The sequence below is a fragment of the Oreochromis niloticus genome, unplaced genomic scaffold (genome assembly GCF_001858045.2).
Source record: "Oreochromis niloticus isolate F11D_XX unplaced genomic scaffold, O_niloticus_UMD_NMBU tig00007510_pilon, whole genome shotgun sequence".
Lineage (NCBI taxonomy): Eukaryota > Metazoa > Chordata > Actinopteri > Cichliformes > Cichlidae > Oreochromis > Oreochromis niloticus.
Window position 1 is genome coordinate 844,262 of NW_020328614.1, and position 14,430 is coordinate 858,691.

At 39.1% G+C, this 14,430-nt stretch overlaps 1 protein-coding gene across 1 annotated transcript; it reads left to right on the plus strand.

Annotated features, from left to right (window-relative positions):
- The first annotated feature begins 2,154 nt into the window (after nt 1–2,154).
- Nucleotides 2,155–12,603, plus strand: LOC100698094 (microfibril-associated glycoprotein 4). Its single transcript, XM_003456693.1, has 6 exons — nt 2,155–2,160; nt 5,960–6,109; nt 6,422–6,457; nt 9,511–9,607; nt 9,717–9,884; nt 12,350–12,603. Exons 1-6 carry the CDS (start codon nt 2,155–2,157, stop codon nt 12,601–12,603), a joined length of 711 nt encoding a protein of 236 aa, XP_003456741.1.
- Nucleotides 12,604–14,430: the final 1,827 nt, after the last annotated feature.

Below are 14,430 nucleotides of genomic sequence, written 5' to 3' on the forward strand. Positions count from 1 at the left end.
GTTTTCATGGATGCCTGGATGTTAAACTTAATTGTTACACCTGGCAGAGCAGCCACACTGATCATTTTATTACAGATGAACAAATTTAGACAGTCTTTCAACTCTCAGTAATGCTGCAGTGATCATTTGACTTTTGCAGCGGAGTTTGGGCCCAGACATGGCTAATAACATCAGACTCAAAGACCGGATAGTGCTGGTCTACCAAGTCATAACCAGGTCACTAATAGGCAAGTTAATTAATACCGTTGGTACACTATAAAAAACAAAACAGGTTAGCTAACGAAAGCACCTATATTGCCGACAACCAATACACGTCATCGTCCCAGAATGCAATATGTGCGAAAAAAAACATGGCCGATTTAATATATAACAAAAAAATTGTAGTTATTCTCAAGTAAGTTTTTATGTAGTGGAGATAATTTGTGACATATTTAGAGTAACTGGTCATAATAGCAAAGATGGGATTCTGAGGCTATCATGTAGAGGTGGTCCAGCATTCCACAAACCCTTCGGCCACATGGCGACCTCTAGAAATATTCTGTCCATTAAAAACTATGAACTGAATCGGAGTCCAACACCCACCAGAAAGGAGTATCGGAGCAGTTGAGACGCATTTTTTCTAAACACCGGGTCTCTGTGGCTTTTAAACCCCAAAACACGCTGCGCCAAAAATTGGTCCACCCCAAGGATCGGGCCCCCCGACACAAAAAGAGTAACATAGTGTACGCTGTTAAGTGCCAGGAGGATTGCCAGGATTTATACATCGGGGAAACCAAACAACCTCTGGTGAAGCGGATGGCACAACACAGAAGAGCTACCTTGTCAGGCCAGGACTCTGCAGTCTATTTACACCTACAGGCCAGTGGACACTCCTTCAATGATGAGGATGTACACATCCTGGACAGGGAGGAACGCTGGTTTGAGCGCGGAGTCAAGGAGGCCATTTACCTGAAAAGGGAAAGACCATCTCTGAATCGAGGAGGGGGCCTAAGGGTACATCATTCGCCATCTTACAATGCTGTGATTGCAACCATTCCCCAACTCTCTGTGAATGGTACTCATGGCCATTGATCAGTGTTCTTTGATCAGTGGGCTTTGATCAGCGGGTTTTGGTCAGTGGTTGTTGATCAATGGTCATGAGAATTTGCATAATTAGGGTAAGGATCTGACCTCCCAGCCCATTGTTCCTTCACTGGGCTGGTTTCAGTCATTATGCAAATACACTGCTTATAAGATTGGGGACACCTGCAGTGAGCTGAGACTGAAGAAGTCACTTGGATGAGTGACGAAACGTTTCTCCCACAAAACCCTACGTCCAGATGAACAGAATCAACTTTTGGAGCTAACCAACCTTAATAGCATTCCTTCAACTTAACAACCTCCACTCGCTTTTGGTGACCACCATCTGCTTCAGTGATTACAATCAAAACAATCCCCTTGTAACTGCACAGAAAATATTTCAGAAATGACATAAAACAAAGAGACGAGAATGAGTCATGATTGACTATGAATTCAAAAACATACAACTGAGTAGAGCTTCTGAGCAAGATATGTGTTCTGTTTTGTAGCCTTCATTTGTAGGCTTTGTTATCGTCAAGAGATGTATTCTAAAGACACTTCTTCAGCTGAGAATCAGAGAGTAGAAACACACACGGTGCAGTTTTTACTTGCAAGGGCAGTCACAGAGCGCTCGCACCCGAGAGTGAGGCTCAAGGACTCGCGCTCTGTTTCTGCTCTGGTCTTTATTTATATACAAGGGTCATACAACAGTAAGTGCGTTTGTTCATGACAGTGGAATGTGGATGTGTATGTATGTGTGTGTGTGGGTGTGTCAGTAGGGAGTGAAACTCCTTGCTCAGCTCTTATTTATCGCTGGAAGGAACTGTTCCTTCCCTGCATGATAACAGAACACAGAACAAATCTTGTAGAAAACAACAGTTCGAGTGATCAATTCGCAGACTTATATTATTCAAAAGATTATACTGACTACTAAGTACAATTTTCTATTAACAGTTATGGAGATCTATCCCCATACTCTAATGCAACAACCTTAAACCACATTTTTGCAATCTATCAGTAATTATTGATTTCTGCTTATAAATACAGCTCAGACTCATCAGATTTTCATCACATCAACTCGATAGAATTGCAACGATGAAGGTAAGTTTAGATTTTTAAATTTCTGACTGAATATTTATCAGTCCTATAGAGGTTTTGCACGTGACCGCTGACAACTTGTCAGCCATTTTGGACATGTAGTATATGGAATGCCAGGACTGACATAATGAATTAATTAAATACACCATTAAATAATTAATTAAATGTGGCAATAATTAATTAAAAATGGAAATAATGAATTAAATAAATATTTATGACACATTTAATTAATTAATTATCGGCACACTGAATTAATTATTGACATATTTAATTAATTATTTACACATTTAATTAATTACTGACATCTTTAATTAATTAATAAAATCATTTAAATAATTATTGACAGTTTTAATTAATTATTTAATGATGTATTTATTTAATTCATTTTGGCACTATTGTCCCCTTCATGTCTCACCTTGAAATTATTTTATCTGTCAGCCTCACCCATCAAACTAAGGGGGCGGGGTTAACGCTGCCACTGCAGCTTCTCTAACATTTGATTGGTTGCCGTGCAAAGTAAGTCAGGTCGATCCTAGATAATCGATTGCTTGTGTGGACTTGGGGCAGCCAGGTATCCCAGAATGCATTTCAAATCACAGGCCGCAATGGTGGTGGTGTAAAGTTTTAAAATACCCCGTTTTTCTGTCACCAACTACACTTTTAATAGTCTTTTAGCCGCAAATGTAGTTGTCTAGTCTTCACATGTCTGGTCAGGTTGTCAACATAGAACATGTTTGCAAAAGTGCTCAGATGTTTTCAGAGATGTCACTAGCTCTGGTAACAGTCAGCTGACAGAGTGTACTGAGGTCACAGCCTCAGTGTTCCAGTTTAACTGGGTTTTTGTTTTGTTTGTTTGCTTTTTCTTTGGGGGGAAAGGGGGTTACGTTAGCCGGTTTGTTTAGAGTTCACTTAGTTCACTTGCTTAGAGTTCACTAAAAATAAATAAGGTTAACATATGATTGGTGTGATGGTTTTTTTTTTGTTTTTTTTTTGGTGTTTCGCTCATGTTATGTTTAACTGTCAAAGGCTTAGAAACTATGAAACACATCGTGCAAACTTCTGGATGTTAGAAGAAAACTAATACTGCTCATGAATGAGACTAAAGGCAGGAGGGTGTCCTTTAAAACTAAACGTGTTAATAGGACCTCCCTATTTATATCATAGTTTATGATATAACACGTGCATTTCAATAGTAGCCTATTTATTTCAGTGTAGTGGTGTACAGTCACACAGCTCATGGGCATTATCTGTGATACTCCTTAACTATAATTTACCCAAGTTAACTTCAGTTTGCCATTCAGACAGTTCTTTTGCAATGGGAAACATAAACACTCATGTCGCAGGTAGGTTTTCGCAGTGCCAGCTGTTTAAATTACAGCTGCTTATGCAGTAACCATGTTAACCACGGAATCTGAGCGGCTGGATCGCAGGTCAGACAACAATTTTACATATATGATCTTAAAACAGGACACAGCCACTATACGTGCTGGGCTCATATCAAATGTGTACGTAGACTGTCTGACGTTTGTTTTATATCTAATCTTCCACTCAAACATTTAAACAGCAGCGAGCACGAGCATGCTCCGTTTTGCGTAACTATTTTTAAATCTCTGTAGAACAGGAACCACGTAAGCTAGCGGAATAATTTTTTTGCATATGAAACCAGAGGAGTTGTACTTACATCTTATGCCATCAGCTTGTGCTAGGTCACGGTTTCCTTCCACATATAGCTTTGCAAAAATTGCATTAAAAGCGCTTGCAGCAACAAAAACATAATATTCCAGAAACACGCTTTGCCAATCCGATCAGCTGTTCATAACACTTCCTACATTGAAATCGACGTGAGCGGAAAATGTAGTTTTTTACTTGTAGGCCTTAAAAGCCTATACTGGTGTATTTAAAAGTCATGTTTGACTTTATGCTTTTCTGAATAGTATCTGGGATGCTTAGATCTCAAATTGCACTGCTTTAAATAGTTTATTTTGATGCACATGCTGTTTTCTTTGCAAATTTGCATTATAGGATTGCTTTTCGTTTTTTCTGCAGTATATAAAAATTGGTGTATCTCAAAAATAAAACTATGAAGACACTCAAAAGAAATTTCCTGTTGTTGTAAACTATTTTTTGCAACTTTTTGTATTTAGAATTTTGAGGGATAAACCTCTTAAATTTCTCTAATTAGAAATATAGGTAAAAACAAAAAAAACAAGACGATTTTCAATTTTTCTGTAGTTTAATTCAATTCAATTCAATTCAATTTTATTTATATAGCGCCAAATCACAACAAAAGTCGCCTCAAGGCGCTTCATAGGTACAGAGAAAAACCCAACAATCATATGACTCCCTGTGAGCAAGCACTTTGGCGACAGTGGGAAGGAAAAACTCCCTTTTAACAGGAAGAAACCTGCAGCAGAACCAGGCTCAGGGAGGGGCGGGGCCATCTGCTGCGACCGGTTGGGTGAGAGAAGGAAAACAGGATGAAAGACATGCTGTGGAAGAGAGACAGAGATTAATAACAGATATGATTCGATGCAGAGAGGTCTATTAACACGTGAGAAAGGTGACTGGAAAGGAAAAACTCAATGCATCATGGGAATCCCCGGCAGCCTACGTCTATTGCAGCATAACTAAGGGAGGATTCAGGGTCACCTGGTCCAGCCCTAACTATATGCTTTAGCAAAAAGGAAAGTTTGAAGCCTAATCTTGAAAGTAGAGATAGTGTCTAATTGCAAAAAAGTTTTTTGCAATTTATGTGGTTACTATGGATTTAATGCATAAATATAATTAAAATTTGGGCTATAACGGTTGTATTGATGTATAGCAACTTGAAATGCTCCCAAAAATGGCTCCACAGCATGTAAAAATATAAAGTAAGCTCTGGCGGACTTGGTTCTATGGTATTTGCTCTCTCTCCTCCTTAAACATGTTTTTAATGTTAGTTATAATTCAGAATTGGCGACTGAAACACGTATGACACCTACGAAAATCAGGAAATAAATACCCGATAAATATAAGTAATACAGTAAATGAAGTCAGTGTACTGCATGGGTTATGGCAGCTGAGTACCGGGGCCTGCGTTTTGTCGGTGGAAATAACAGCTCAATTGCTTGGGAGGCAACCGGGTCTATCCCACGCTTTGCCGTGAGACTGGACTGGGCAGACATCTCCGAAATCATCAACGCACTTTTGCAAAGAGGATGTATCTTGACAAACCGACCAGATATCTGAAGATTAAATCACTACATTCTCGGCTAAAAAATATTAAAATGGTATTTGGTGACAACAAACAGGGTTTTTTTACGTTCAGTTCTGTTAGTTTCCACATGCCCTTTGTTGGTGTGCAGAAACGCCTTCTAAAACCAATGGCCACAAGGCCAAAGCAATGGTTTTGACTCAATCAGCGTTCACCCCGCCCCCTGAGTTTGATGGGTGAGGTTGACAGATAAAATAAATTCATGGTGAGACCTGAAGGAGTCAGCTGTGCCAAAATGAATTAATTAAATACACCATTAAATAATTAATTAAATGTGGCAATAATGGCAGTCCTAGCGTTCCATAGTAGTAATCCTAAAACATAATGAAAAACCTGCTAAACATGATGTAGATGAGATAAAGTATGAGTAAACAAACAAGTGTATATACACTCTGTGAGAAAGAGAAACACTTTCCTGATTAGCATCTTGCTCGCTATGTGGAGGGTTGAAAATGGCTGTTAACACGCCCTCAGTCTGACAGTCAGAACTGTTACATTTCTACATGAAGCTTTGACTGAAATGAAATGAGAACACCTCCTCTTTTCCAGCTGCTGTCAGTCCTCCTCCTGGTTTCTCTGCTGACCTGCTGTGCTCCTTTCATCCTTCCGCTGGACTGCAGTGATGTCTATAACCAAGACACCAGTCGAACCAGCGGAGTGTACACCATCTATCCCATTGGAGCCACATCTGCTGTCCTGGTAGACTGGAGTTATTTACTCTAATGACAAGCTGATTCTTTAGTGTTGCCATTTTCAAACTTCAGACGAATGAGTTTGGGCCACAACTCATCCAAAGATGCAGAAGATGCATTTCCTTTGTGTTTTCATTGATTCATTTGGTCTTCAGGCCAAAAATGCACCAAAATGATTATATTTCATTCTCAAGACAAAACCTCCTCCAGGGCCACTTTGATTTACTGTATCACATGTTAATATGTATTATCACATGTGTATTATTGATGTATTCATCTTTCACATTTTTCTAATAATCGTGTGTGTGTGTGTGTGTAGGTGTACTGTGACATCGGCTCACAAGGACAGTGGACAGTGAGTATCTGAACTCCCAGTTTCATGTCTGGTTGTTTGAAGTGCTTAACGATGGTATGGGAGCCCAGTGAGAATCGAAATGATCAATTCTTAGCAATTTCCATCCCTACTTGCCCATGCACACTGTTTGGACTGTGGGAGGAAGCCGGAGTATCTGGAGAGACAGTGGAGAACATGGATTAAAACCAAGAACATCTTCCTGTGAGGCGACAGTCATATGACCACACCATCATGTCACCTTCAGTCTCTTCTTTCACGCTAAATATTTACTTATTCAGTTCATATAATACACTGGCTTGTTCTTTTTTTTAAAAATGAAGGTATCGATTTGCATTGATGTTTTTAAGTAATTCCAACTCAATCACTACTGTGTAAATTCCATAAGACTTTTTTTAATTAGCCTAACTCAATTACTCTGCTGCAAACAACATGATTTACTTTTTACTCTAAAAGCTTAATTAATGTCAAACAAAAAGCTTAAGTTATTCTAGATTCTTGTTTTTTTCCCTACTAAAAACTGTCCTTGCACATTGTTACATGAATATTATTGTTAGCAACATATTTAAATTTAGTTACAATAAATTCCATATAGCAATTCCACTTTTATATTAACACTGGTTTTCCAACAAACAATGTTCAAAAAAGACACACCCACTTAAAAAAAATATGTCGAGCAAAAGAAGGAAAAAAGTGCAGCCATACAAAAATGTCTGGAAGATCGAAATGAATACGTGAACTCACATACTTGCAGACTTTTACCAATACGTTGTCCTTGAGCCAGAAACAAAAACTTTAATGCAGAGGACAGAAATAATTTCAAACTCTAGATGTTGAAGAAAAGAATAGAAAAAATATGCTGTGTGCTATCGGAAATGTTGCTGTGTTAAACAAAAGCACATTAAAACTAACTAGAATACTTGGAGCCATTAAACTATCAACAATACACAGCACAACTATATAAATAAATAACAGGGCAAAATTCCTCTTGAACTTGATTCTAGCAGAATGCTTCACATTGTTTAGTTTTTAGTGACATTACCTTTGGGCTGGCTTTAGACCATCCAGCTCCAGAAATATCTTTTGAAACACCTCAAATATGTTCTTCAGTTCTTTTGCGTAGCTGAGGTTGAGTACGTGTATTTGCAAGACATACATTATTAAGACACAAGCTCTGGGTACGTCTACATTTTTTGGACTTCAAATAATAAACTGATAAATTATGAGAGGCACATGTCCCATAAATATTAGTTTTTAAAAGACAGTTTTTAAAAACACAACACAGTTTCCTGTTTTTCTTGATGACGACCACTCTGTTGTTACATGTACAAGATTCAAACTTATAATTTGAACTAAATAATTTCATGTTTCTATGGTGAACGTAATTAAATCATGTAACATCTGCATGAAATTCAACAACTTAATTTGTTCTTGTTGAGATGACATGATACAATCTAGTAAGAGTGGTTAGTTGCCTGGACTCACGAAATTCACAAGATCACATTAGATGTCAAACTGCAGGAAAATTGCTGGAGTTTTAAGAGGCAGACAACTACACCCACACCACGTGTATGCTATCGCTATTTATTGTGGTTTAACCTGTCAAGGACAAAAACGTACAGAAAATTCTGCATCAAGCCTTGTAATCATAGCTTTCCTAGTTTTGTTAAGCCTAGAGTGACAGCTTGGTGGCGTGATGGTTAGTGCTGTTTCCTCACAGCAAGAAAGGCCTGGGTTTAAATCCACAATCTGGCTGGTTTACAGTGTGTAATTGATGATTCTAAATTACCCATGAATGTAAGTACAAATGGCTGTTTGTCTCTATAAAATCATAAACCCCCATATTGGTTCATTTAGCAAGACTAGCAGTAATTGCCTTGATTAACGAAGTAGTTGTTCAAACAACAAGATTTCATTGTGTTTTTCTAAAGTTTTTAACTTGTGTAGAATGAATTAGAACAAATTTCACTCTACATACTTAAATAAATCACTTCAAGTCAATGTAAGTATACTACATTGATCCAACGTAATCTGATTACATCAAACCACCAAATGCCAAATGTGTTGGTTTGACATGGTCAAAAATGGGTTATTGTACTTGGTTAAATCAAGTGGAAATAGGTGCCAAGATTAAATTGTGTTCATCCAACAACAGATTCTTTTGAGTGAATTGACAAAGAAAGACAGAGGACTTAAATACACACTAAATACACACAGGAGGTGATCACAGGAAGTGGGAACATATTGGGAAACAGCTGACTGAAATAAACATAATGATGCCATGGGGGAGGTGAGACTAAACAAAAAAAGCAAAGAACATAAGATTCTATCAAAACAAAACAGGAAACATGGAGACGCAGACATGACAACACAAGCTTAACAGACCTGACACACATGACAGACTAGACAAGAAACTGAACACAGAAACTAAGAAGACAGATGATAAATAATGGCTAACCTAAAATTCAGCTAAATCCTAAATAAGAATAACACACAAACTTATAATCTGAAACCTAACATAAAAACCTAAAAAATAAATAATAATACTTAAAATACTGGGTCAGTGTTTAAAAAAAAAAACAAGGAAACAAAAATATTTAAGCATCTAAATTGCTTTAAGATGGCCCAACTTTCTAAACCCAAGAATCAATAGACAGAAATGGTACACAAACAGTGGCGATAGTAGCTAAGCTTTTATATACTAATGTTAAGTAATTTGACCTTTTGATTTAACATAATTGATTGGGCTACGTACTGAACTAAGAGAATAGACACAAAGTATCGATACCAAATCGATACTGTCAATATGTGGATCGCTCCGCCCACCTCTACAGAACGTCCTTTAGCTAGTTAACCAGTTTTATCCTCAAAGTGAACTAGCCCTTTGGCTTAAACATCAACATGCATCAATTTAAAATCACAGCAATATCTCTAGAAACCCACAGTTGTAACTAAATGTTTTTATGTTAAAAAAAAAAAACTCTTAATATTTTCCTTACTAACCCCATTGATCATTCTTTAGAGTTTAGTAACCACCTTCCTGCCTCATCCCCCAGGTGTTCCAGAGGAGGTTGGATGGCTCGGTGAACTTCTACAGACCCTGGGATCAGTACAAGACGGGCTTTGGTAATGCTGCTGGAGAGTACTGGCTCGGTGAGCAATGGGTCCTGATTAACAGTCATTAAGTTCTCTGACTTCAGGGGTAGTGGTATAACCATAAAGATTTGATCAATGAGTTTAAAATGTTTGTGATTCTCTCCAGGTTTGGAAAATGTCTTCTACCTGACGCAGAGAAAAAGGTACAAGCTGATGGTCAACATGGAGGATTTCGATGGAAACAAGGTGTTTGCTCATTACTCCTCGTTCTCCATCGATGGAGAGTCTGGCGGCTACAAGCTGAATGTGTCTGGATTCACTGATGGAGGGGCAGGTGGGTAAATACATATTTACATATAAGTTCAAAGTGACATTTTGTGCTGGATTCTTGTGGAGAGTCTGTAGGAACAGCAGGTCATGAATCAGTGCCTGGGGAAAGGAGCTCAAATACCAGTGTTGGTAACGCGTTACTAAGTAACGCGTTACTGTAATTAAAATACTTTTCCACTGAAAAAGTAGAGTAACTAATTACTGTTCATTTTTAGGTATTTTAATTACAGTTACTTACAATGTACTTGCGTTACATTGTAAAATAATTAAACTCGCTGAATATCATTATTTAATTTCATTAATTTATCTTCTAAACGTAGAAGTAAACTCTGCCGCTTTAACATCGCTGTAGTGCAGCTGCACGTCATTTCGCGCCAGTTTGCTGCATAGTCGTATTCTACAGCGGAAGATGTCGGACTCGGCTGAAGCGAGTGGCTGTTTTATGACATGGACATATTCCCGTCTCTTCACTTTTCTGAAACAAGCAGACAGGAACATTATAGTAATATGTAAGCTATGTGCTGGGGAGAAAAAACTATTGGCTGCTGTTAATAGCGCGAGTAATCTACTGAAGCGCCTGACACAGAGCATAGACGAACACTTCTCAGTGATTCTTGTTCATCATCCATGGATAACACTGCGGCAGCTCCTGCTAAGCAGCAAAACGTGATTTTACTTCAGCAGCACAGAAAGCGTCTGAAGGTGAGCTTAAAAAATGACTGCAGGCTACATAGCTGGACTGGCCATCGGGCATACCGGGCATTTGCCGGTGATTTTTCGTTTTTATGGGCCGATGGTTTTTTTTTCTTCTTTTTTCCGTAACGGTATAAACACTGAAAGGTGGTGGATTGGCCAGATGAAGGGAGATGTTTAAAAATAACTCAATTGTTTGGTGGTGGCTATTGCGGAGCTTCTACAGATTCAGTAACATTAGCAAGTGGTGGAGGCCAGCAGATGCAACACGCTGGCAGGTGGATGACGGAAAGGCAGGAGGAGCAGAGACCCAAGGCGGTGAACTGAACTTCATGTAAGAAGTTATGACTGCAGTCTATCTGGGTCAGATATAAACCAAGTTTAGGTGGAGTTTATTTTCGTTATGCTGACTTTCTACAGTCGGTTACAATAACTCGTTTCTATACTGCTGGGCGGGTGCTATGATATTATTGATGTTGAACTTGTTTTATCTTATTTATAAGGTTAGTTATTAGTTTCCAACCGTCCCGTAAAAAACGGAATCGTCTCATATACAGAGAAAATATTGTGCGTTTAGTATTGAGGTGAAAAGGAACACAGTTTGTCCCGGACTTCAGCTACAATGAAAAAGACACAAAGCTGGAGTTATTCTGTGTTTACGCTGCACAGCTGTTTCTTCTTCTCTCATTCTCTCCCCCTCCCTCTCCTGTTACTTCAATCATGAAACTGATCAGTGATCAGCTGATCGGCTTTTCTCTCTTGTTTGTTTATCGCTCTGAATCTTACAACAAACATTTTCATCCGATGTAAAATGTATAGAAATCCATTATTGTACATAGTATTTTTTTTAGGGTCCCATCATAATTTCTTCAGAAGTAGCTAAGTACTGTTTATGATGCCAGCATTTCCCCACATTTTCTAGATACTGTACCAGTACTGTGTGTAAAATGCCATCAAAAAGTCAATTAAGTTTTTCTTTCTCATCTGTCTCTCTGACTCCTTTCACTTATTAAAGGTTGCCATGTTAGAAAAAATATTTTGCCCTGCCATGCTGTTTATTGATGTGGCAAATGAATGATTTATGAAAATATATCTAAATCTGTCATCAGTAATCAGTAATGATCATGTCTCACCTCTAGTCTTCTCTGTCTTACTTTCAGGTTTTCACCATGTGTTGTAGATAGTTCAGGAGGTTAACTCGACCAAGCAGTCTACTTTCGGGTACTGTTTAGAATACCAGAATAGAGAGGATGCGTAGGTTTAAGTTTATTAGACTGATACATATATACCAACAAGACAGTGTACATCACTGTGACAACAGCGTTTGTTTTCATTCAAAGGCTTTATGGTTTTTCCTATAATACCTGGTGGGCTGGTCTCTAGTCAAAATGCCTGGGCCGATTTTTTGTCCCAGTTCAGCCCTGGCAGGCTACCTTGTGGAACAGATGCTACCGCTGCGTACTGTAGAGTGTCTGTCTTTAAAAAAATTTATTTATTATTTAAAGAGTTTAATTTCTATTGTTTGTCCACTCAAGGTTTATATGGATTTTAAGAAGTATTTAGTTAAATACTTATGTAGTACTTAAGTTACTTTTCTGACACAGTAATTAGATAAGCATTTTAAATACAATATTGACTAAGTAATTAGTAATAGTAATTAATTACTTTTTTAAAGTAACTTACCCAACACTGTCAAATACAGAAGGCTGGTCCAACCTGCTGATCAGTCTGACTGGGATTGATGGTACTTTTGTGTTTGTATCTGTGTTTCTGTAGGAGATGGACTAAGTTATCAGAACGGACAGAAGTTTACTACATTTGACAAAGACCAGGACAGTTGGCCAGGAAACTGTGCCAAAAGTTTCCAGGGAGCATTCTGGTACAACAACTGTCACCATGCAAACCCTAATGGAGCTTATCGCTGGGGAGCCGACAACACTTTTTATGCTGTGGGAGTGGAGTGGGCAAGGTGGAAGGGTCATAACTACTCCCTAAAGACCATCAGCATGAAGCTCAGTCCAGTGCAGTAAATCTGCATAACAAAAATAGCAGAACATCACATCTTGGTCTCTCTCTTTTCTCTCTGTCACTTGTTGTTCGCTCTCTTTGCGGTAGAGTATCACTTCCTGTTCCAGCTCAAACACAGTGATGTTTTTGAGTAGCTTATCTGCATAGCAATTTAATTAAAAACTTTTAGATAACTTCTGTATTCTTAGTATAACCTTCACGTGCTTCATCCGAAGCACACTCTGAGTGTGTGTACTCACTCCCAAATTTATAGCCAAAGTATTTATTCACTGTGTCTTTACTGTTCCGCTAGCTTAGCTTAGCTCATAGCTGACTTGCTAGCACCATGGCCTCTTCACCTGTCCCTCCTGCACTTTCCTGCTCATTGTGTCAGATGTTTAGTTACTCCTCGACCTCCTTTGCCAGTAGTGATACTTGTAACAAATGCAGCATATTTGCAGCTCTGGAGGCCAGGATTACTGAATTGGAGACTTGGCTTCGCACCCTCAATTCACCCGTAGCTAGCCAGGCCCCTGTAGGCGGTGCAGCCGAAGATAGCGTAGGCCCCGCTAGTTGTCCCCTGACAGACATCAAGCAGCTGGGGAAAGAGGGCAGCTGGGTGAAGGTGAGGAGGAAGCATAGTCTTAAACAGAAGCCCCAGTTACACCACCAATCTGTTCATATGTCAAACGGTTTTTCCCCACTCAGCGACACAACCGCCGGGGGTCAAACTCTGGTAATTGTTGATTCTGTTCTGAGACGTGAAGCTAGAGAAACCAGCAACCATAGTCAATTGTCTCCCAGGGGCCAGAGCAGGTGACATTGAGGGAAATTTAAAACTGCTGGCTAAGGGTAAATGTAAATTCAGTAAAATCATAATTCACGTCCGCAGTAATGACACCAGGTTACATCAATCGGAGGTCACTAAAATCAATATTGAATCGGTGTGCAACTTTGCCAAAACAATATGACTCTGTAGTTTTCTCTGGTCCCCTTCCCAATCAGACCAGGAGTGACATGTTTAGCCGCATGTTCTCCTTAATTAAATTGCTGGCTGTCTGAGTGGTGTCCAAAAAATGATGTGGGCTTCATAGATAATTGGCAAACCTTCTGGAAGAAACCTGGTCTTGTTAGGAGAGACGGCATCCATCCCACTTTGGATGGAGCAGCTCTCATTTCCAGAAATATGGAAAAATTTATTATGCCCCCCAAAATATGACTATCCAGAGTTGGGACCAGGAAGCAGAGTTCCAGTCTTACGCGCCTCAGCTTTACTGTGTTCCAGCAAAGTATCCAATAGCAGTGACAACTCCTCCACAGTAGCAGGTGGGATTTTTCTTTTTTAAGGACGGCTCCTTTTACCTTTCAATACGGATGGTCTGTTTATGTTTTGATCAAGAGCCTTTTTTTTGGGCAGCTGAAGAGGAGAAGTCTATCTTATGGCCAACCTCTGGCTGTATCTTGGTCATATTACCCAGTAAAACCCAGCATGCAGGTTCATCTGTAACAGTCCTTGTGCCACGGATCTGCACTGTTGCTTCTACATTAAACAGAAGAGCAGCGACATGGATGCAGGTCTCCGCGACTCCGGCCATACAGGTGCAGTGGGCGGCTTCAACCTTCCCTGTGATGCTCACAGTGACCCATGGCTGCAATGCTGGTTCATTCAGTCTTTGAGAGTGCAGCACCTGAAACACACACAGACAAAGTTCATTTAAAGACAAGAACTATGAGCCAAGGCCGACATAAGTGTTTTATCTACTTTATCATAAATATAACAAAGTGTTTAGAAAGTTAGCACATACATGTAATTTTTCATTTTTTTATGCATCCATCTATAGAACGCTGCA

Bases quoted from the DNA above. Each gene is read 5' to 3' on its own strand.
- LOC100698094 (XM_003456693.1), top strand. The intron at 6,110-6,421 runs GTAGACTGGAGT...GTGTGTGTGTAG, and splicing joins GAGCCACATCTGCTGTCCTG to GTGTACTGTGACATCGGCTC. The intron at 9,608-9,716 runs GTGAGCAATGGG...GATTCTCTCCAG, and splicing joins TGCTGGAGAGTACTGGCTCG to GTTTGGAAAATGTCTTCTAC.